We start from the raw sequence: 25943 nt of genomic DNA on the forward strand, positions 1-25943 counted from the left end.
TATCGGCTTGCTTAGATTGATGTTCATTGCAGGCATTGTACAGGCTGATGTCGCCTCGTTCTCTTTGCTGATGTTCAGCCAGTAGAGTCCCTCTCTTGCTTTCCACAGATCAGACTAAATTCTTTGATAGTTTGCCTGGACGCACTTCAGATTCACTTTCCAAATCTGTTTAAGGAAAATGATTTTAGTCTGTTTGTAAAAGACGTCATATTGTGTGATCACTTCACCCCTGTGTCTTGGATGGTTTCAAACCATCCTTTCATCACAACTTCCCGCAGCACTTGAAGAGCTGTATTTCAATATGGAGTTTGCTTTGAGTACCATGATCATCTTTCAGGATCTGTTCAGCAGTCCATGTCTTGATAACCTGCAATCTCTTCTGACACTTGAATGTGTACCAGTCCAAGCTTTTGACGTTTTTCAGTGAAATGAGGGCATTTGGTTTAGAGTCCAGTGTTTGAAACTGCATATCTTTTTTCACATTATTTTGCATGCTCAGCTTTATCTCTCTTGGTTTTCAATTGGAGTTAGAATTATTTCACTGGTGTTAAGCTCACAATTGATTAAGCCATTCACAAATAATCCATCCTGTCTTCTTGTACATGCCCCCAAACTCCCTTACTGTGAAATGGAGGTGAATACATAAATATTCTATCAGGATATATTAAAGCACAAGCAAAATTTGGTATTGGAGAAGCTGATCTGCATTTTGTAGAATTTGCAGCAGAGAAGAAGGCCATTCGGCTTTTATGCTCCCATATACTTTATCTGACTAATTATCTTCTTTTTCACTCTGCTGCCATATTCCACTATTCTTTTGAAGAAGTTCTCTTATTAGGATAGTGAGTAAAGTATTGTGAATTATTTTAAGTTTGCAGGCTATAAGTTGCAAATTCATTAATCAAGTGAAATAATTGTATTACCTTTTCGTTACATTTTTTTATTTTTCATAGTACTGATTCATAGTTCTTATCCTCAGTCCTTTGATTGTATTGTCCCATTCTTTTTTCATGTGAAGACTGTGAGCCTGTAGTGAAGTAAAATAGTAATCTGATCGACTGGTCATGGTTGCATTACCGTCCATGATGTGTAAAAGATGAAACTTCAGTTTATAGAAAATGAAAGGTCATTAATAGAAGTGATCTTTGATCCACTCTGAATTGACTGCCTGCTGATGTACAAGCTCTACCTTAGAAAAAAAACTCAAGCCATTTATTCTTTTTCTCTCAAACTCTCCATGCAATAGTACAACTATAATTAGGAACTCTGCATATGAGGAATTTCACAGAAAATATCTCATATTGTTACAGTGGCATAATACATAGCAAATATCTATTTTCTCAGAACATTTATTGTATCCATGCAAGTTTCCTGATGAAGGGCTTTTGCCCGAAACGTCGATTTTACTGCTCCTCGGATGCTGCCTGAACTGCTGTGCTATTCCAGTACCACTAATCCAGAATCTGGTTTCTAGCATCTGCAGTCATTATTTTTACCTAATAAAACATTGCTGTCCACTGAGCTAATATGATTTAAAATGTCAGTAATTCACTAGATATCTTGAGACTACCTAAAAAAATTACAACTGTTGTTTTTAATTGTTATACAGAGCCATACTTTCCAAATGTTGTCATATTCATTTAGTTTGCATTTTTCTTTGTTGGTAACTGTTATTTGAAAGACAATCTTAGCAGCATTCATAGAACTTGAGACTTTCCCAGTGCTGGTTTAACAAGTGGAATGTGTCATTTATTAGGACACTCAATTCCAGATTGGCACATACCAATTATGAAATAAATGGTTCATGATTTTATCTTGCTCTGTGTTTCAAATTCAAAAGCTCTGTTCGCCTCTCTGCAATGCATGACAATTTTAAGTTAGCAAAGACTTAACAATTCTTTATTCAGATATTAATGGTGCAGTTGTTTTGAAGCACTAATTAACAGTCATAACAAGGAGGCATATCCTGTTGTCCTCAATGTTTGAGTGACCTCTGTGCTAGACTCTTTGAACTGAATTTTACCTGAAATTGACAAAGTTTCCATATTGGGGTGTTTCCTGGTGGCTTTCTCATTTTAAGTTTTAGAAATTTTACTCAGGTTATTCTTTACAGATTGTCTCATTAGCTTTGTAACTTGTGTACTCCTATGCTATCCTCCACTCAGCTGTGGCGGAGGTAAGGCTACATTCCCAGGCCTAGCACCATTTCTAAGGCCCAGCCAGCCATACATGGGCTCGAGTGCTGCTAGCTAGGAGCTGCCTTTCATAGTGTGGGTAGGGGGAGGAAAACAAAAATGCCATGCTTCTGAGGGCACAGAGGTGGCACAACTGACACGTCATTGCAAATACACATTCACATTTGACAAATGTAATGCTGCTTTACAACGTCACCGGTCTGTCTGACAGTCATTGCAACTTCAGCTATCAGAATTAAAAGCTGCAGAGATTAACCATCCTTAGCATCATTCCCATCTTAGAACCCTCTCTGAGGAAGAGATATGCTTTCCCTAGTACCCAACATAGCATAACATCCTTTCATTGTGCAATATGAGGACATGCCACACTTAACCATATTTAAATGGTTGAAAATGTTCAGTTTTATTCAACATGTCAGGGTATAGTGCTGATGTTCCTCCTGCTCAGTGTCATCATCTTCCTCATCAGAAGACTGCTGCCTCTCCCCCACATCTTCAGTTTCCATCATGTCCCCTGTTTGCCAAAGTACAGCACTCAAGGATTATGTGGATCATTCTGTCTGGAGTGTACTGCTCACACCATACTCCCCAAAACTAATCCAAGTATTCAAACTCATTTACAGTAGGCCTATCCATTGGGGCTGAAGTTGAAGAATGGGCTGCATTGTATTTATACACAGTTTCAGTCAAGGTTAGGTTAAGGAATTGTAAGTCATGGTTTAAGAGGGTATTCCTTATCTCCATTTAGGGCAACCAGCCCTCAAAGAAAGAACATACCAGTTCTCCAGAGTATAGATGTAATATCAGCTTCTATGGTACCTGGTGCAGGCTTCTTAGCTTTGGAATCAATGTTCACAGATGACTTATACATTGAAGGAATGGAAAGCTTTTTTACTGATGAAGTCAGTTGTGTTATGGTACAGTGCTTTTAATGCAATAAAGCAACCTGCACCTAGGGGATGCCAGCTATGTTGCTAAAGGCTACTGCCCAGGCTGAAGGACTGACCTTACTTTGCAGGGAAATGAGATGAAATCATGTTGTCTGGTGCAGCAGTACCAACCTTGATACATTCGGGATCAAAGATTGAGAGAACAAACACAGGTCCCCATTGGATCCTTAAAAGCAGCCATTTGCTGAAGATTGAATACAGCAGTCACTATGATGGCCATTGGCATACAATGGCCATCCCCCCTTCAGGTTGCAGGACCCACTCCAGCAGTTAGCATCGCTTTGGGACAATGTACTGGAACGTCTGCAATACGTGGTGTCACTGCACCTCATTCCTCTGGAAGAAATGGCATCGACAAGGATAGTCTTCAGGCATCCTGTGTCCCCTGGACAGCATGAGAAGACGTTCAGCTGCAATCTCTTCACATGGGGGCTGTTTGACAGTCAGCAGTGGTTTGTTCTTGGCCTGGGTTTGCTGGCACTTGTGCTCCTCCTCAAATTCCTGCTCAGACAGGAACAAGAAACAAATGACGTGAAAATGAGCCTCTTACTGCTCACTTGTGGGAATCTCCCCATACCGTTCAAAACTTGGTTCCTGAATTGAGCTTCTTGATGTCAAGGCTTTCATTTTTATGATCTCACCATATTTTCTCAACTGACTCATCATTGCCTATGCTGTTCAGGGGCTGGGAAGATCCCATCCAGTATTTTATAAAGTTGAGTTTCTTTCTATTTCTTTTTGTTTTGTCATGTCGTTTTTGTTCTTCACAGAAGACTATTGTTACTAAGTGTGCATCAGTTATCTGTGCTGATTTAAACAATCTGTTTTATATACCACCATCAGACTGTTAGATATTATCTGTAATGAGCGAGGTTAAAGTCACCTTGCTGAATCAAATACTCTACTTAATTTCTCATAAAGTGCTATTACCACACAGCTTATAAACAACAGACATAGACAATTTGTACCATAGTCACTGGGTCCTGACTTATGTATTTCTGTCAGTTTAATCTGTGAAGTAATAACTGGGGGATAATTTTGAGTTATTGTCAGATGTAATAAGACTTGTTACTAATTAAACAGCGAACATTAATTTTTCTCGGGTATTAGGTTTGCGTGGTAATCAGGTTTGCAAATTGACTTGAGAATTTCCTTGTGGAGGTGTTTATTGTAACCTCGAAAATGGTCTCGGTGATCTTAATTAGTCAGAGATTAATTTACAGTGATTGGAATATACCTCTTAGGACTTGGCACCACTATGTGATACTATGATGACGGTTTATGCATGTTAGTCATTTCTACGTTGAGCAGTTGCATTGATCTCGTTATTTAAGAAACCCTTAATGTTCTGGCACCAAATTCATCCCCATGCTATTTTAACAGAGACTTTAGTCTGTTCAACTGGGCTTTGCATGTAATCTCCAATTTTTTAAAATAAAACTATATGAGAATACAATCACAGAGCAAGTCATCAGCTCTGAAAAGAAAAGTGTTAAGGTGATTTTTCTTTGTGGATATATTTCTATTGAAGCTGTGAAATGAGTAAGATAAGACTTTTGTCATTTCTTTTATTTCAAATTGATTGTTCAGTCTTTAAATATAATTCCTTGGAAATCGTTTTTCGTATTAATTTAGGGAATGTGAGTTTCAATGGCTAGTCCAACATTTATTACCTGTCCCTCGTTGTCCAGCAGAAGATGGTGATCAATTGCTGCCTTGAATTGATGCATCTATTTGGTGTAGGTAGGCCCACAATATCAGTTATGGAGCGAGTTCCAGGATTATTACCAGTAACATTGAAGGAATTGTGAGATAATTCCAAGTCAGGATGGTGAGTGGTGAGGAGAGGCGATAGTATTCCATTTATCTGCTGCGCTTGACATTCTAGATGGTGGTCATGGATTTGGAAGGTGCTGTCTAAGGAATGTCACTGAATTTCTGTAATGTGTCTTGTAGATGGTGCACACTGTTTCTACTGTACATCAGTAATGGAAGGAGTGAATCTCTGTGGATGTGGTGCCTCGTCAAGTGAACTGCTTTGTCTTGGATTGTGTCAAGTGTCATCCAAGCATGTGGGGAGTATTCCAACTCACATTACATTCATTGTGGACAGGAGGCTTTGAGGAGTCAGAAGATGAGTTATTTACGGCAAAATTCTGAGACTCTGACCTGTTCTTGTAGCCCTATATATGAGATATCCATCTGAAATAGATACTGGAGTGTCAGTTAGTTTTCTAAGCATGAGGTACTTCAAATATTACTATAAGTAAGTTCAAAAGTTGAAATATTTTTCAGAGCCATTGGATTGTTTGCAGCAAAGTGCAGTTGGCAGCCAAATAAAGACCTGCTGTTTAGTTTGTGGTTCAGGAATGGAAATCAATGGGAACAAGAAGAGAACTTGTTATATGTCTGTAGAGATGGGGTCTTGTCTTAAAACCTCATTCAGAATCTGAGCAAGCCTGACCCAGCAGCATTCCTTCACTAGTACATGAACATTACAGAAAAAAATTATGCAAGTTTTTCATTCTATATTCATCAGGACAAACACAGGAATGCCAATTTTCGGAAGATCACAACAATTTACATGACAGAATCAATGGGATTTGATTGGTTGGCAAGTTGACACTAATTAGCCAAGGTGTTACCATGGAAAAAGCAACAGGAAGCCTCATCACTGAATATAAAAAGCTTTGGCAACAAGTGTTTTTTTTCTGCAACCTATTTAGATGCATGTTGATGGGTGACAAAGGGCTTTAGCTTGATATTTCATGGATGGCTGCAATCCAAAGTTATACCTGCCCTTCCAGGGCACATAGGGAATTCACTCATGAACAAGAGAAAAAAAACTCCAGTAATAGCTTCAAGTTCTTTCTTAAATTGTCTTGAGAGTTCTGAGTAGCACTGTTGTTTTACATCATGCAATACCGTATAGATTTCAACATACTGGCAGAAAAAAAAGGCAATTTTCTTCTGTGGCACTGGTAAACAGCTCGAGGTTGTGAATTCATTGTCCATGATGCGCCCTGTCTGACTTATCTATTCACACAGGGTATCAGGCAGGTAGCTAACAACTAACAATTAATTTATAACCACAAATTTCTCATCCATGCTGAAAGTGAATTTTAAGCTCTATGTCTGAAATGAATTATGCTATTAAATTATTCTCACTGTTAACTGAATGTTACAAGACACTTTCTTTTATCATTATTTAATATGTAATAGTAGTTATGGTTCCAACAATCAGTTACAACAGTAGACTAGTTCATCATTGTTTACACATGATAAAAAGGATCAAAGAAATCAGTTTTCATGCTGAGGTATTATTTATTTAATTCAACCATATTTTTGCTTTTCAAACAAAGAACTAGTGAAAACAAATACGGCCTTAACCATTATACTTGAAGGATAAACACAGAGTATTGGAGAAACTCAGCATGTCTGGGGAAACATGTGAAAAGCAACAGAGTTAACATTTTGAGTTCAATGTGGCTCTTCTTCAGAAATGAAAGGGATTGTAAGAAGATGGGTTTTATGCTGTGGTAAGAGAAGGAGGAGGAGGAAGTGGAATAGATAGTGAGGATGCCCAGAGCCAAAGACAAAGGGATTACTAATTCCAGTGATGAAGAAATAGAGATGTAAAATGGATGTAAATGAAGGTGTGAGAAGGAGGAAATGGGTCTACTCTGCTGACAGCAAAGTCAACAGGACACAAACAAAACAAGGCAGTATTTGTGTTTGTATGTGTTGGGGGGAGGGGTGTGATGTAATAAAAATCAAGAACTGAGCGATCATGCTCTGAAGTTGTAAATTTCTACATTTACACCTTGAGGATGTAAAATGCCTGAACAGAAAGTGAGGTGTTGTTCCTCAAGCTTGCATTGTACCACATTGGAACTCTGCAGCAGGCCCAGGACAAAAATGTTTGCATAAGAGCATGGTGGTTTGCTGAAATGGCAAGGTACAGGACTATTCCTATTGACAGAACAGAGAAGTTCCACAAGGCAGTCACCCAGTCTACATTTGGTCATACTTATTTAAAGGAGATCACATTGCGAGCAGCAGATTTCTAGCATCCTTAGTATTTTGTTTTTATACTCAGAGCATCTTGCTCAATGCTTATGGAAATATGACTATAAATATTTATTGTATGAAACCAAGACTTGCTGTTTTTCTGGTCCTGATATTCAAAAAACACAGCAAGAAACTTCGTTGCAGAAATGAAATTGTATAAGTCAGCGTTGTTCACATCAAACTAAAAGCCTGTTTTGACAATAAGTTATAAGGATGGTGACATTAGCTTGGAATTACTATGACTGATGTGATTTGTGTCCATATGCAGCAAGATCTTGACAACTTTCAGGTTTGGGGTTGACAAGTGGAATGTAATATTCATTCTGCTCAAGTCCCAAGCAATAGCCATTTCTATTAAAAGAGGATTTAACCACTTACCCTTGACATTCATTGGCATGGCTATTGACCAGAAATATAATTGGATGAGCTAAATATAGACTGTGGCTACAAGATAGGGAAGAAGCTAGCAATTTTTGGTGAGTAATTTGATCCAGTGATAGAAATTTCACAGCGCTTTGGGGCAGAGAATCCCAAGAATGTTTGGCACATTATCCTAAGTCTGTGACCCATGTTTTAGATTTCCTGGCCAGCAGAAATAATCTCTCAGCATCAAACCTATCAAACTATTGTCAAATCTTATGTGTTACATTGCTTTTGTTACGAGCACCAATAATTTATCATTTAATGCTCGGTCCAACTACAAATTATATAAGTTACAACTACTGTCAGGTGGCATACTCTCAAATTCTGACATGTTTTCTGACTCTTGTTATCACTAATCTCCAATCATATTGATTTTGTGATCTTCTGGGGCCAAATCCTTTCCTATTCATGTCTTCATAATATCCTTTACTATCAGGGGTATCCCAACTCCTTTCATGTTCTCTTTGGCTCTCCGAACTCAGGAAGGTGATGAAATATCTTGACTGGATGAGGACAGCTCCAGGAGCACTTAGGAAACTCAATGGCATCAGGACAATGCACCCCACTGGATTGGTGCCACATCCACAATCTTCACTCCCTTCTCCACATTGGAGAAGTGTTTACCCTACATCTCTATGACTCTATGGCTCTATTTACCATATCATTCCGACTGAAGGGCTTATGCCCAAAACTTTGATTCTCCGGCTCATCAGATGCTGTCTGACCTGCTGTGCTTTTCCAGCACCACACTCTCGACTCTGATCTCCAGCATCTGCAGTCCTCACTTTCTCCTAAGTGTTTACCATATGTAAGATTCACTACACTAGCTTGCCAATGTTTCTTTGAAAGAATCTTCCAAACACTCCATCACCTAGAAAGACTGTGCAGCTGGTTGTGGGAACACAACCATCTGAAAGTTCCCTTCCACGCCACTCATTATCCTGACTTGCAACTGATATTTCCATTCTTGCATTGTCAATGCTTGGAAAAGGCTGGAAACCACTTCCTCACAGTTCTGTGGATGGACCAGATGGACTGCAACAGAGAAGGCAACTCACCACTACCCACTCAAGAGCAATTCACTGTGAGCAACACATGCTGTCCTTGCCAGAGACACCCACTTCTCATGAAAGAAAAATCATCAAAGTATATATACCATGATGTGAGAGGAGAAGTTTTTAAAATGTATTCATTCACAGGATGTAGGCATCACTGGCTAGGTCAATATTTATTGCCCATTCCTCATTACCGAGAGGGCAGTTAAGTGTCAACCACATTGCTCTGGGTTTGGAGTGATATGTAGGCCCAGAGCAGATAAGGATGGCAGTTTCCTTCTCTGAAGGACATTAGTGAACCAGATGGGTTATTCTGACAATCTACAGTAGTTTGATGATTAACATTAGACTCTTAATCTCAGAGTTTTTTTGAATTCAAATTCCAATATCTGGCATGGCAGGATTTGAGCCTGAGTCCCCAGAACATTACCTGTGTTTCTGGATTAACAGTCCACCATAATACCTCTAGACCATCGCTGAGTGACAGCCTTGGGTATCAAGGCTGTATTTGACCAAGTATAGCATCAAGGAGCCTGAGCAAAACAGGATTAAATGGGAATCAGATTTTAAAAAACACTCTCTGCTGATTGGAATCATAACTGGTACAGATGTTTGTGGCTGTTGGAGGTCTGTCATCTCAACTTCAGGACATCTCTGCGGGAGGTCTTCAGAGCAATATCCTAGACCTAACCATTTTCAGCTGCTTCATCAATGTCCTTCCCTCCATCATAGGGTCAGAAGTGTTGATATTCCCTGATGGTTCCCCAATGTTCAGCACTGTTTATAACTCCTCAGGTATTGAAGCAGACCCATATATAATTGCAACAAGACCTTGACAAGATCCAGGCTTGGGCTGAAAAGTGGCCAGTAACATTCATGCCATGCAAATGCCAGGCAATAACCGTCTCCAATGAGACACAATCTAACTAATGCTATTCAATAGCATTACCATCACTGATACCCCCATTATCAGCCTCCTCGGCATTACCCATGACCAGAAACTCAACTGGACTACAGTGGCTACAATATCAAGTCAGAGGCTAGTAATATTGCAAAGAGTAACTCACTTCCTGACTCCCCAAAGCCTGTCCACCATCTACAAGGCACAAGTCAGGATGAGTGCAGCTCCAACAACCTGTTTGATTGGCATCAAATCCACAAGCATTCATTCCCTTCACCACCAATGCTTAGTGGCAGCAGTGTGTACTATCTACAAGATATACTGCAGAAATTCACCAACGATCCTTAGAGAACACCTTTCAAACCCATGATCCCTTCCATCCACAAGATGAAGGGCCGCAGACGTATGGGAAGACCACCACCTTCAAGTTCCCCTTCCAGCCACTCACCATCCTGACTTAGAAATATATCGCAATTCCTTTACTGCTATTGGATTGGAATCCTGGAATTCTCTCCCTTATGGCATGGATCTACCTACAGCACATGGAATACAGGAAAGCAGCTTACCACCACCTTTTCAAGGGTAACTAGCCATGGGTAATAAATGCTGGCCAGCCAGCAAAGCCCAAGTCCTGTGAGTGAATTTAAAAAAAAATGTATGTATCTAATCCCTCTGTGGCATTTAAATGAAGAAGTTAACTCCCCTGAAATAACATCAAAGTGTTTGATACAGGTATGTGGTGTCCACAGTAGCATTTCTGACAGTCTTTTCCAGGCTTTATATGTTCACAAAAGCACTTTTGTGTTGTCCTGCAGCTTTTGGGCTCAAGATATATCACTTTAATTGATTGTTGTGCGTAAACAGAATTTTATTGCTTAATGAGCTATATAAGGATAAAATAGGAAATGTATCAATAAGATGAGCAGCTATAATAAATCACTTCATGGGAGAGTGAAGGTACATCCAAATTTTATGAAGAAACATTAACCTGTTCCAGTTATCATTCTATTAAAAGTTTACATTTCGGCTGTAAAGGTTAAGCTAAGTTGCTTCAGCCTGATTTGAAAGGTTGCTTTTTCAATCTTTGAAAATACAACTGCGGTTTTGGTAGCTTACTATGTAATCTATCTTGGGCCTCATAAATAAGCTGTCAAAAAGTGAATCTGTTCCACTTTCCTGCTTTTGACTTGTATTATGTAATGAGTTTTGATATAAAATTCTTACATGTCTTTGTAATAAGTCTGTAATATGCTAGTTGGCTTCCTGTGATATTGCACATGGGGTCTGAATCGCAATCAGTTTGAAGGCAATAACCCGAGCATTAAACGTTCTGAAAGGGTACTGACTCAAATCCATCAGGGACTTTTTTGGTACGTACTTTGGAGGGTAGGATAGGAGAGATTGAGTCTTTTGTTGCCATTTTATTCATATATCATAAATATTTTGCCAAGAAATGAGAAGATTGAGAAATGATCAAATTAGTTTGACAGGTTAGATCTTGGGAGGTGAGGATGTTTCCAGTGACTCACTGTCGAGAACTGAGATCACAGTCTCAGAATAAAGGGGCAACCATTTAAAACTGAAATCAGGAGAAATTTCCTGAGTCAGAGTATTGTAGATGCTCACGTTGAGTTTAATCAAAACAGAGGTTGATTCATTTTTGAATACTATCACAATTAAGAATATGGAGATAATCCTGAAGGATAAAGTTGAGGTGGAAATTTAGTGTGATCTGATTGAATAGTGGAGCAAGCTTAAATTGTCCACCTATGACTCTGATTGTATTTTTTTGATATCCAGCTTTGCTAAAAGCATCACTTTGTACTGTCAACAAAGATTTCTCAATGGAAATCTTTTTTAATTTAATATTTGACAAACATACAAAATAGGTGCAGAGGTTGGCCATTTGGCCCCTCAAGACTACTATGCTACTCAATAAGATCAGTTTATGTTTCACTTTCCACATTCCTAACTATTCCCCTTGATTTCCTTGTTTTGCAAACGTCTATTCACATTTGGTAAAAATATATAAGAACCCAACTACCACTACCTTGGTAGACAAAATATTCCAATTTCAGACAACCCCCAGAGAGAAAAGTATTCTCCTCATCTCTGTCTTAAAAGGGTTAATGCAGTGTTCCCCCAGTTCTATAGAATTATAATTAGAATCCTTACAGAGTGGAAACAGGCCCTTTGGCCCAACAAGCCCACACCGACTCTCCAAAAAGTATCCCACCCAAACGCATTCCCCATTACTCTACATTTGTCTCTGACTAATTCACCTAGCCTACACATCCCTGAACACTATCGGCAATTTAGCATGGCCAATTCACTTGGCTTGCACATGTTTGGATTGTGAGAGGAACTGGAACACCCGAAGGAAACCTGCACAGACACTGGGAGAATGTGTAAACTCCACACAGACAAATGACTGAGGCTGGAATTGAACCCTGGTCCCTGGTGCTGTGAAGAAGCAGTGCTAACCACTGAGCCACAATCTGGCATCTGGGCTGGCTCACAAGATGAACATCCTTTCCATGCCCATCTTGTCAAGACCATTCAGGATCTAATGCACTTCAATCAAGTTATCCTTGAATCTTCTAAACTCTGCTTGAAACAAGCTCAAACTGTACAACCTGTGCTTGTAAGATCAGTCATTCATTGCAAGCATCAATCTAATAAACCTCTTCTGAGCTGCCTCGGACATATCGACATTCTCCCGAAAATGTGAAAACTAAAACTGCACACAGTATTTGAGATATGGTCTCACCAATGACCTGTATAACTGAAGCATAAGATCCTCGTTGTTACATTTGATTGTGGTATAGTTTCAACTCAATGATTTAGAGGAAAATGTGCAAGTGCTGATGTTCCATGCATTGGATGGCCTCGTACTTATTGGAGTTTGAGAGTTTGGAAGGTAATTGTAAAGGATGTTTAGTAAATGATACAGAGCAATGAATCTTTAACATTATGGATTGGGTACCAATGAAATGGGCTGCTTTGTCCTGGATTCCATCAACTGTCCTGAGACTATTGCATTCATCCAGGCAAATCGACAGTATTCCATCACATACCTGACTTGTGCCTCGTAGGGAGTGGAAAAGCTTTTCAGAGTTGTGCAATGAGTTTCCAATCTCAGAATTCTAAATTTCTGATCCGGTCTTCCAGGCACAGTAGTTGTATGGTTGGACTAGTTGGATGTCTGGTCACTCGTAATCCCCGAGATGTTAATGATGGGTGATTTGGGTGATCATCTTCTTGATTGTCAAGGAAAGATAGTTCAATGCTTCTTTGTAGAGATAATTGTTTCCTGCCATATATGTGACATAGATGTTATTTCCCAAATGTTATTTTTGTGTGCAACATTCAGCAGAAAGAGCCTGGAAAATCATCCTATCCTCTGTACAGCTATTTAATAACAAGACAACCCTTTGTGTCAACTGAATTTACTTCGTTCAGTTCTTTTCTACAACTTCTATGAAGTATTCCCTCGGTGAAGTGAGATTAAACAGTGGGTGACCATAATGGTTCTGCTGGAGATTTAGAGACCTGAGGTACATCTTGTCTCAGGGTAATGGCTGTTCCAGAGAATTCAATTTCTGGCAGCTCAGTGGTTGCTGCAGTCAAACCTATGTCTGAAGTTGTCTCGTATGATGACCTTAATGGAGTGTTTCATTGCCTTTGGAAAAGCAGGAATACCTCCACCAAACAATAATGCAGACCATTATTTCCAACTATGCCTTCAAATCTATGTAACTAACAACTGAATAGTTCCAATGAAACCTGGGAAGCATTTTACAAGTGTAACACTCCGGTTGGTCCTCAAGGCACCCACTGACCAAATGGCAATTCTCACACCAAAGTCTTGATAAGCTTTTCCTGTCTACTTATTGATACAAAAATATTCCAGGCTGCTACAATCTAACTGGAATTCTACAAATTGTGAGAAACTTCTTCCGATGTCTAGCAGAGATGGTTATTAGAGTCATAGAGATGTACAGCATGGAAACAGACCCTTCGGTCCAACCCGTCCATGCCAACCAGATATCCCAACCCAACCTAGTCCCACCTGCCAGCACCTGGCCCATATCCCTCCAAACCCTTCCTATTCATATACCCATCCAAATGCCTCTTAAATGTTGCAATTGTACCAGCCTCCACTACTTCCTCTGGCAGCTCATTCCATACACGTACCATCCTCTGTGTGAAAAAGTTGCCCCTTAGGTCTCTTTTATATCTTTTTCCTCTCACCCTAAACCTACGCCCTCTAGTTCTGGACTCCCCGACCCCAGGGAAAAGACTTTGCCTATTTACCTTATCCATGCCCCTCATAATTTTGTAAACCTCTATAAGGTCACCTCTCAGCCTCTGATGCTCCAGGGAAAACAGCCCCAGCCTGTTCAGCCTCTCCATATAGCTCAAATCCCCCAACCCTGGCAACATCCTTGTAAATCTTTTCTGAACCCTTTCAAGTTTCACAATATCTTTCCAATAGGAAGGAGACCAGAATTGCACACAATATTCCAACAGTGGCCTAACCAATGTCCTGTACAGCCACAACATGACCTCCCAACATCTGTACTCAATACTCTGACCAATAAAGAAAAGCATACCAAACGCCGCCTTCACTATCCTATCTACCTGCTACTCCACTTTCAAGAGAAGATAGTTAGTCTCTTTATTGGGGCTGTGTTTTTGTCTGGACCTTATGTTGCCTGAATATTACTTGCCACTTATTAGTTCAAGTCTGGGTGTTTTTCGTATTTTATTAGCAGAGATTGTTTCATTATCTGAGGAACTGTGACTGGACAAAACATCAAATTTGCTGATGGACCTGCTCTGTATCTCCAAGATCTTCCATCTTAGCTTGAGTATGAACATGTGCTTATTTTGGAAGATACAGTTAGTTGTTTTAGTTGAGTTTATGATTTACATGGAGTGAGTGTCTCAACTGTTTGTCTTATGAGTAAACTGTCTCTCACTTGGGATTTATTCCTCTTGACAGTTCTGTCAGAGTTTACTGCATGGATCCACTCAGAGATATACTTCCTTCTTTGAGAGGATGCATGTAGGAAGGGGCATAAAGCTGAAAAGGAAACAATTGGTTGATGTACAGAACAGCAAAACTCTCACTCCATATTATAAAGTCAGCTCAATCAAGCCTGTAGGTGGGTTGGTATGCTGGTCTATGCTTAAATGTTTGCACATTGGCATGTGGCATCTGTTTGAGGAATGTTCACTTGCTGGAGCCCTTTAAAATTTAAAGAGAATTGAGAACTGTGATGCTTTTCTATTCTATAAAAAAACAAAGCTAATTTTATGACTGGCCTATTCAACTGTTGTGTTGCTGAAAGGCCACTACCCTGAATGATGGTTTTGTGTCCTTTAGGGTGGTTATGCAATAGTGAATGTTGAGGCTGGTTCCTATCCAGTCACACATTATTGAGCAGAAAGCACACAAGAGTCTGTGCTTTCCTGAGTAACTGTCTCGGGCATAATGCAGGCACCTCAAACCCTTTGTATTCTTCCAAGGCTTAGACTCAAAATGTTGCAAAGAAAAACTTATTACGTAAAGGTCAGTGATGTCAAAAGTGCAATTTTTGTTTTGTTTTATTTTATTGTCAATTTCATTTCCAATCTAATGTTGAATCGAGTAAAGCATGAAGTCAGGCACAGTTCAGTGATTGTCCTGACTGTAAGATCCCATTTCTGACAAATCGATAGATACAAAATAAATATATTTTGTAATCTGTCTTCTTTGACAGGATCTCCAGTCAGAAATTGATGCTCACACTGATACTTACCATAACTTGGATGAAAATGGACAAAAAATACTCAAAGGTCTGGAAGGTGCAGAGGATGGGGTTCTGCTACGGAGACGTCTTGATGACATGAATTTTCATTGGACTGAGCTCAGGAAAAAATCACTGAATATTAGGTAAGGCCTTTCATCGGTGCTAATCTGAAAATAATAAGATTTGCTTTTGATTCCTGTATTTAGCATTTGGAGTTTAGCATTTCTACTCAGAATGTTACTTCAGAATTGTTAGGAATCTACAGTGATGTTACAATTTATGAGATAAAACTTTGGATATCTAATTTATCCTGATAGAAGTTTGCGAAGTGTGAAGTACAGTGTGGTGTGATACCAAGCCTTACAGATCACCTGATACTCACTGGCCATAGGCTCTCATACATAGGTCCTCAAAGAAGGGACTGGCTGACATCCTCAGAACTGTGTAACTAAGTCAGCAACAACCACCTGATGAAGGAGCAGCGCTCTGAAAGCGAGTGCTTCCAAGTGAACCTGTTGGATTATAACCTGGTGTTGTGTGATTTTTAATTTTGTACACCCCAGTCCAACACCGGCATCTCCAAATCATGACTGTTGCAGTATGTTGATGTCTAATATCTCCAAACTGCCGTGTAAGCTGGTGGTGTGCTAGCATTGAGAAAATCTTTGTCCTGCCACTACACAGGGGGAATGTTTATAGCAGGAAATGTAACTTTTTAGTGAAATTCTTTTCACGAGATGGAGAGCCTGCTTTGGGAAAACTAATGATGGATTCTCCTGTCTTTGTGGGAAGTTAATGTGCAATGACTGTGCACTGACTGTTGGATTTAGGACTCACTCTGCTGCCCTCTCTCCCACTGGAAATCACTCAATAGTATAGTTGTTGGCTGGAAAACAATATAGTACTGTGTAGTAAGTGGCATTGTGTTCCTCATACAGTACTCATAAATCTCTGCTCAGCATTCTCACAGTGCCAACACTGCTATGCTAAAGGATCATATTTCAGGAATGCACTAACATGACATTGGAATTATTTACCATAACCATCCATTGATTCTGTGTCAGGTCCCTTTGACTCTTTAATACGTTGATTCCCTCAAAATGTACTTTTAATTCTGAGCTCTTACTTGGGAAGTGAAAACCTTTAACGTTTGTGTGATAGCTAAAAAACAACGCATTTTAAAATGTGCTAGGACTGAAAGCTTAGTTTCCAGACAGGAGCCCTTTTTTGATTACTTATCAAAGACTTAATGACATGGTGCATTCTCAACATGATCGAGTTGGTTTTGACATTCAAGTATGGAATAATCTTCCGATGGTGTCACTTTCTTTTCCTTTTGTTCTGCATATCATAACTTTAAACAGCACAGATTTGAAACTGCAAACTTTAATCACCTGTGAAAGTAACTCATTTAGTGTGTCAGAGGGTAGAATTCTTGCCTAAAGCTTGAGTGAAGTTGATGAGCCTCATTAACCTTCAATATTAATGACTCTTTAATGTTATTTATATAAATCAACACATCTTCTAAATGGTGCTGTACATTATATCTTGGGTGCTGTCAAAGGGCAGTCAATTTTTTTTTGCATATTCCACATTTCCAGATTTATGTCGACAATGATATTTGTTTGTCCTCTACAACTCCGCAAGGATCATCAGCATTAACCTTGATTCTTGTCAAGAAATTTGCACTCGCGCATGCTCTTACATGAATATGTAGATTCTTGAGGCACAGCAATAGATTAACTGACAAATATATTACCGTGCACAAGATAAACAGCAAAAAAAAAGGCACAGATTAAAATATCTGCAATCAGGTAAGTAGTAACAGGGTCTCATTTATCATTGCAGACATTCAGTTCCTGAGACAATTAGAAATAGCTTTCACTAAACAAACTGTGAGCCTGTCTGTATGATTTCCTGGGATAGTATTGCTGTGTCTACATCTACCACAATGTGAAAATCCCCCAAGGCATTATACACATAGTTGCCTTAATTTTTATTAAAAGGAAAGATAACAAGAATTTAGGTGTGATCCATAATAACATTTGTCACAGCGAAAATGCTCGAATCCGTTCTTAAGGAGGTTGGCAGAGCACTTTGGAAATATTAATGTCATCAGGTGGCGTCAACTTGATTTTGTGAAAGGGAAATTATGTTTCATTAATTTCTTTGCATTTTTGGAAGAAGAAACAACTAACACATATCAAGGGGTACAAGAGTTCCAAATACTTAGATTTCCAAAAGTAAATGAATAAGATGCCGTAGCAAAGAACAAAGAACAAAAAATAAGAACTCATGGTGTAGGGGATAATATATTAGGTTGGATAGAGGATTGATAGTGAATTGGAGACTGGGAGAAGGGATAAATGGGTCATTTTCAGATTGGTGATCTACTGGCTTGTTGAGTAACTAATGATGTATATCAAGGCTTCAACAATTTACAATCTATATCAATATTTTAGGTGAAGGAACTGAATGTATAGTTGCCAAATTTGTTGATGACACAGATATTGGAGAGTCTGTTGTGAAGATGATGTAAATCATCTGAAATGGGCCATAGATTGAGTAGGAAAATAATTTATAGATGATGTATAGTATGTGGAACTGTAAACCTGTCCAGGGAGAAAAAAAATGAAAAGCAGCTGATTATTTAAATGGGGAGAAATTCTGAAACTCTACAGTTCAGGTGATCAGGATATTGTTGTACATGAATCACAAAGAGTTAGTATGCAGGTACAGAAAGTGATTAAGAGGCCAGTAAGAAACGTTCTTGCTTTCTGAAATGGAATTTAAAATATAAGTTGGGAAGGTTTGCTATAATTACACAGGGCATTGGTGAGACTACATTTCAACTACCTTTTCGCTCCCTAACTTAAGAAAAGATATAAATTCATCACAGAAAGTTCAGAAAGGGTTCTCTCAAATGATTCTTGGGAAGAAGAATTCATCTTATGAGGAAACGTTAAACAGGTTGGGTGCATGTCAATTTTGGGTTTGGAAAAAGGAGACGTGATCTTATTAAAACATAGAAGCTCCTGAGGGGACTAAACGGGGTGAATGTTTTCCTTACGTTGAGATATGAGACAAAAGGATACAATTTAAATTTAAGTATTCATCCATTTGAAAGTGAGATTATGAGAACACATTTCCCTCAGAGGCCATTTGTTTTTGGAGTTCTCTTTCCCCAGAGAGCAGATGGGGGCAAGTTCATTGAATTTACTCAAGGTAACTTCTTGATTGACAAGGGAATCATTGAGTATAGGGGATAGGCAAGAAAGTAGGATTGTGGCCCTTATCCGATGATAGAGCAGACTTAAGGAACTCTACAGCCTGCTCTTGCTACTAATTCATTTGTTTTTATATAGATTGCATATCTAATAATTTCTGTGTACCCTCCTCTTTATTTAAATGTGGAAAACTGTCTGGTGAATAGTCTTCTGCCTGGTATTGGAAGGCAAATTGTCACTGTACTGCCATACTGTGGGAATGTGGTCTAAAGTGGTTGCTTGTTCAATTTTGTCCTTCTTTCATTTCCCATAACCTATCATGTCCTGAGCAAACTGATTCATGTCTACTTGTGGCATTTGGCCCAACTTACCATTCTCAGCATGAGCTTGGACAATAGTGCCAGCAAGTAACGCGACAATGAGAATCAGAGTCAGGAGTGTGGTGCTGGAAAAGAACAGGTCAGGCAGCATCCAAGGAGCAGGCGAATCGACTCTCCATCAGGAAGGGCTGATGCCCGAAACATCGATTATCCTGCTCCTCAGATGCTACCTGACCTGCTGTGCTTTCCAGCACCACACTCCTGACTATGATCTCCAGCATCTGTAATCCTCACTTTCTCCAATGAGAATTATAGCCAATCATTATCCAGACCCCATTGAGAATGGTGAGGAGCAGAACTCCTAGCTGTTTGTTGCCCCCACTTTCCATAATCCTTACTCTCTCCTTAGACTCATGGCTTGGGGTTCTCTTGGGAACTTTGACTATTCTAATATGAGGTTAGGATTGGCTGACTCAGTACAGAGCAAGAGTCAAAACTGCACTTGTCCTGGTCGATGTGACCCACAGCCACATTTAAAACCACATTGAGAATCCAAGGGAGCAACCAAGGACTGATAAATGTTGACATTGAGTTTGAACAATCAAACATCATCTTCAATTTCTCAACATATTCATTTACCTTTACTGTGCAATGTCCATGAAATAAATTGTCAACTAATTCTGCATTGATGACATGAAATAGGTATTCCTGATTTCAATGAAGTTCTCATACCATGCACAGTTTTGATAAGGGGTTTTCACATCTCTATTTTTTTTCTTTTCTAAACTAATAAAAGTAAACCTTGTCTTCCAGCAAACTGATGATATGGTATCAGACATTCTACAGCATCCAGAGATGATTCCATTTCTTTGGCCAGATGATATCAGTCTCTCATTTAAATAAATCCAATAAACTGACTACTCTATTGTAATAAGATTTAGAGTTGCTTTGAGGATTATGCTTTCTTCCAGGCACCTGTCAATCTGTCAAGCATATAATCATTGCGAGACTGCTTACTCACACATTTCATTTCATTTATTTTATCTTTAAATGTTTTAACCTAGCTTGCCTACTAATAAATAACATAGCTCCACTGTAAAAACACAAACACGTATTTTCGGCTTGTGGACACAGACTGAGCTTTCATTTTATTCCAAGTGAACATAGCACATTTATAGATTTTATTTCTATCCTGATACCTAATAAGAATTTTTATTTGTCGAGGTCGGTAGGTTTTCCACTGATGTGCAGAGCTTGTTTATGAAATCACAGCAACGTTCCTCCAAATACGTGTCTGCATGGATCAGAAGGACAGACAGTTTAAAATGTACTGTTTGATGTTTGAAGGGCATCGATCTTCCTTTGGAGGTGAAATCAGATTAAGTGCAAGTTTGCAGAAATCCAAATCAAGATGGGGGAATCGTTGACAGGTTGTGGAGGGGGGTTTGCAGAGTTGAATGGGGTTTTAAATGCGAGTGGCACAGGCAGGATTTTTCCCCAACTAATCTTGTCCAGTCTAATGAATAGGCCAATTTTCCAGTGGCATTAAGTCCCATAATACTTAAATCCATGCCTCAGTGGTCAGAATTGCTCTAAATTGAAAAAAAAGAGTTATGCAAATGTACAACGTGGAAATAGACCCTTTCGGTCCAACTTGTCCATGCCGACCAGGTATCCTAAATAAATATACTCCCATTTGGTAGCATTTGATCCATATCCCTCTACACTCTTTCTATTCACACACCCATCCAGATGCCTTTTAAATGTTGTAATTGTACCAGGCTCCACTGCTTCCTCTGACAGCTTATTCCATTCGCTCATCACTCTCTGCATGAAAATGTTGTCCCGTAGGTCCCTTTTCAACCTTTCCTGTCTCACCTTAAACCTATGCCCTCTAGTTTTGGATCCCCCACCCCAGGGAAAAGATCTTGTCTGTTTACCCTACTACCCAGGGCAGAAATGTTTAACACGAGGGGTCATAGTTTTAAGCTGGTTGGAGGAAAGTATAGAGGGGATGTCAGAGGCGGGTTCTTTTTACAGAGAATTGTGAGAGCATGGAATGCGTTGCCAGCAGCAGTTGTGGAAGCAAGGTCATTGGGGACATTTAAGAGACTACTGGACATGCATATGGTCACAGAAATTTGAGGGTGCATACATGAGGGTCAATGGATCAGAGGATCAGCACAACATCATGGGCTGAAGGGCCTGTTCTGTGCTGTACTGTTCTATTCTATGTTCTATGCCCCTCATGATTTTATAAATCTCTAGAAGGTCACCCCTCAGCCTCTGATGCTGCAGGGAAAATAGCCCACATGTTTTACCTATAAAAGGGAAAATTGTATTCGCTTGTTCATATATTGATTATATTAAGATTTATTTGGCACACAGCTTTCACTTGCAATCAGGTTTTTGAACAGCAAATGTGAATTCAAATACTTGCAACAAATGGAATACTTTTTAGCTATATAGCTTTGGAATAAAATGTGCAGCAGATGTACAGTTGTAAGAGGGGCAGTCCTTAGTTATGGGAAGTGTTGATTTTCGCTTTCTTTGTTCACCAATTACCTGGCATTATCACATGGATGCCTTTCACAGTCTTGCACCTTACTCAGTTGATACCATCAGTTATTCAAACACATGGTACATTCTGGCTAATTCACTTTTATCCTACTAAATGTTTCATGTCACCACACCTCCAGCTGTGGTTATTGTTGAATAGCAATTATATTGGGATTCCTGACTGATTTTCATCACTCCCAACTCAGGGCTTCAGAGACTGCGTGTACATGGCTCCTGTCCAACATGAGATCAGCAAACCTAACACAGCCTTTTGTAGTACTTGATTCTCTAGGTTGTATGGTTCAGTTGTTGATTGCCTTCCTCATCAGAGTCACATGGACGGAATCTGAAACTGCATAAGGGGAGAAGCCATATATGCAGAATATAAGTGTAGTATCAGGAAGCATCCGAATTGCTACTGGTAACTGTTATTATTCCTACTAATGTGTTGCAGGTATTGTTTCACTCATGGTATTTCTATGATAATGATGCAGTTAGCTGAGGATATTAAGTCATATAATTCTGTCTATACTTAGACACAGGGAGTTTTGCAAAATCTCTCCTTTCGCATGCACATATGAATACGTGCATGTATCTATTCCCCTCAGTAACCATTAGAATTTCAGGGTTGAAAAGCCAACGAAAGAATTATTACAGCAGCCCATGCAAAGCCGAAGTTGTATGAGTCAGCCTCGCTGAGCTGGTCTTGCATCACTTATTGCAACATAAATTTAGCTACTTAATTTCCATATCTTGACTGCTGAATTAATGAAAGCCAGGAATTCAACCCAACCTCAGCCTCCAATGCTTTTTAATCATTTGCCTGAGATTAATTCCTTCTTGAGGTATATTGTAGAATTGCAAACCAAACAATACATGAACAGCTTTCAAATTGTAGTCTTTTTTTTGCTTGAGCAATATTAAAGCTGCCAATAACCATTGTGGTCCAGCGCCCATTCCCTGATGATTATTGATGTCTGATAGGGGAGAAGTTCATATGTGGACCGAGCAACTGCTTTCAGCTTATGTCAACAGAATAAGTCTTTATGAGTGACCAAAACACAATTCAGAAAGGAAAAATATTGACATAAAGATCCATCTTGTTCAAAAAACCGGCAACATCAGATAATGGTAATGCCATTCTTTCTGCTATTAGGAGTCAGAAATAGAGGAATATTCAAGGGCTATTAATAAAGATGTCAACTTCTTTTGACCTTTTACTCGAGCTTACTTATTAAATGGTCGACTTTAATTGCTGAGTCAAGAAGAAAGCTATGTAGCTTGATGGTTTAGAATTACAGACAAAACACTAATATACATTTTAAAGGTTTATTGATTGCCATTTGATTTTTTTTTGTTGATAGGTTTAGTTTGGAAAACAACCTGCTCTGATAGTTCCATTGCAGAATTGCTAAACTAGCTGACGAGAGGATTCATGAAGCAGTGAGCAGCCTTCTCTCTCAGTTGGTTTCTTCAACAGATGTGTTTGTCTTTTCAAAGAAACAGACATTTTGAAAGTCAGACAGAGAGTAACTGTCATTGACATTGTAACTGCCACCAAGAAAGACTGCTGTTCAAAAACACTCTCTATCAAAGGTACCTTATTCAGATGAAAAATATTGTTAACCCATGGATAATCTCTGTATGACTTTCAAAATGCTTGTTTCTTTTATAGCCCAAACATCAGATTGTCTCATTGGTTCAAGGTTGGCAAAAACAATAAATTAAAATGTGATTGGGTTTTAGTATCCTGGGGCATAATTTAAGCTGATTGGTTAAATTCAAATTGTTGTCAAAACAGCAGCCAACCCAGGTGTCAATTTCACAGCCAAATGTTACATATTTTCAACTTTCCAGTTCATTCTGAGACTGCTAGCTAGTCATCAGAGGTACAATCCAGCTGTCAGTTCAGAACAGCATTCACTCTCTCTTAAAGGTACAGTACATGTCTTCAACTTGATAACACCTCACCCCGTAAGAAAAACTGAACCATCATATTCAAACTTTTTTCTAATTCTTAATCCTATTGCAATGAAATACATAGGACATTAAACTAAGTTTATATTAATTTCTGCACATAAATATAACATTGGTATCTGTTCAATCTGATCTGTACTTTATCCTTTAAATCCATGATAACACATCTGCAGTTACATTTTAATGACCTGCAACATGTACAATTTGTAAACTAAAAGTCTGTAACATAAGACGCCAATGAAATAGTCTCATATTCTTGTCTTTTAATCATTCCAAGAATGTAAGAGGATTGTGATCAGTGCACACAACTGTCTCCGACACATTGCTCATCACAAAAACATTAAAATGTTGTACGGCCAGTAGCAAAATCAATAATTCCTTTCTGATGGTAGAGTATTTTCTCTGTTAAGTGTTGAGCTTCTTTGAAAAGTAGCCAATTGGACAATCAATTCCATCATCATCATCCTGTAGCAGTACAGCTCCAACTCCTATATCACTAACATCAATTGCAACTTTGAATAGTTTCAAAAAATTTGGTACAGCTAAAACTGGTGTGGTGGTTAATACTGCTTTGAAATTGTGAAATGCTTCCTGGCATTTTTCTGTCCATCAAAATTTTTGTGTTCTTCAGTAAATCTGTAAGCGGTTACACATGCTCCTGAAGTTTGGAATAAACTTCTGGTAGAATCCGCTTAGTTGCAAAAATTGAAGTACCTCTTTCTTTGAGGTTGGTCATGGAAATTCCTCGATGGCCTTCATTTTTTCATTCCTTGAGATCAATCTTCCATGACTGATATTATGTCCCAAGAATGTCAACTCTGCCGACTCAACCATGTGATCTTTCCAAGACTCACTTAAGATCACTACATCATCCAGATAGACTGTTTGTAAACCCAGCCACAACTCCGTTCATGAGTCTTTGAATGTGGCCTGTGCATTCTTCATTCCAAAAGACATCACTTTGAATTGGTATAACCCATTTGAGGTTACAAAAGCAGAAACTTCTTTCGCTTTCTCTGATAAAGGTATCTGCCAATAACTATGCAGTAAGTCCAATTTTGTTATGTAACTGGCTTGTACCATACATTTCTGCAATCTTGGTGTGGAGTATGAGTCTAATTTTGTGATGGCATTGACCTTCTAATAGTCCACGCAAAATCATTGAGTTCCATCAACTAACATGATTGGCAAATTCCACTTATTCTGACTCAATTCAATGATATCTTCGTTAGGCATCTCATCCACTTCCTTCTGGGCCTGTGTGGCTTTGAAAGGATTAAGTTGGTAGGTGTGTTGTTTTATTGGAACAACATTTCCTACTTCTACCACATGCACAGTAGCATTAATCCTCCCCATCTTATTCCTGCATATGTCCTCATACCACTGCAACAAACCTTTCAGCTGCGTTCTTTGATCCTGAGACAGTTCGTTAACCTATCCCACTCCTCAAGGACTTCCTCATTGTTTAACATATTTTGAGGCACATCAAGTTCCACAACATCTGGATTTAATAATTCACTCTGCAGGGCAGTAACTAACACCTGGATCTCCAATTCCCTCACTCTATCAGCATATTCAAATGACATACCCGATACAGTTTCATTCTAGCTTGCATCTTTACCAGATAGTTTACCTGACCTAATTTTTTCTCAGTTTGATACAGACCATTAAACCTGGCTTTGAAGGGATCTCTGACCACTGGTAACAATACTAATACGTCCTCCCCATAGGAAAACATCTGAATTTCAGAGTTTGTATCTGCTGCCTGCTTTATTCTATGCTGTGCCCTCTTCAGATGCTGTTTAGTTAACTCACCTAGCCAATTTAGTCTCTCCCTCACCTCAGGTACATAATCCAAGTGCGAGATCTCCAACTTCCGTCCTGTCAATTTATCTTTAATTAAATTCAAGGGTCTCATGTCCAAGTATTAACTCAAAGGGAATAAACTGAATAGATTCATTTGGGGCATCTCTAATGGCAAACAATATGAATGGCATACCTTTATCACAACTATTGGCTAATTCTGACAGTATGCTCCCAACATGTCCTTCAGGGTTTGATGCCACCTTTCTAAAGCTCCCTGAGATTCAGAATGATATGCACTTGATTTAAAGTGCTACATACCTAAGCTACCAATGACTTCCTTAAATAGTCCAGCAGTAAAATTAGACCCTTAGTCTGACTGAATCTCTTTGGGTAGCCCATACTGCATGAAGAAAGCTATTAACTCCTTGACCACCCTTTTTGCCTTAATACTCTGTAATGGAATTGCCTCCGGAAATCTGGTAGACACATCCATTATAGTTAGCAAGTACTGGTTCCCACTTTTAGGAAGAGGATCTACAGAATCAATCATAACCCACGTTAAAGGTTCTTTGAATGTGGGAATTGGCAACAAAGGTGTTGCAAGCAGCTTACCTACCTTTTGGCACATATGACATGTACGGCAAAAGTTAACCACATCCTT

At 39.1% G+C, this 25943-nt stretch overlaps 1 protein-coding gene across 16 annotated transcripts in view; it reads left to right on the plus strand.

Annotated features, from left to right (window-relative positions):
* dmd (dystrophin) overlaps nucleotides 1-25943 on the plus strand; it is a 1983813-nt gene that overhangs the window by 1719562 nt on the left and 238308 nt on the right. For all 16 annotated transcript variants that reach the window (XM_072585000.1, XM_072584994.1, XM_072584999.1 and 13 more), the window contains one exon: nucleotides 15364-15536. In XM_072585000.1, coding sequence (XP_072441101.1) covers nucleotides 15364-15536 — 173 coding nt within the window. The remainder of the gene's footprint in view (nucleotides 1-15363; nucleotides 15537-25943) is intronic.

Source organism: Chiloscyllium punctatum, chromosome 15, assembly GCF_047496795.1.
Source record: "Chiloscyllium punctatum isolate Juve2018m chromosome 15, sChiPun1.3, whole genome shotgun sequence".
In the NCBI taxonomy this organism is placed as follows: domain Eukaryota; kingdom Metazoa; phylum Chordata; class Chondrichthyes; order Orectolobiformes; family Hemiscylliidae; genus Chiloscyllium; species Chiloscyllium punctatum.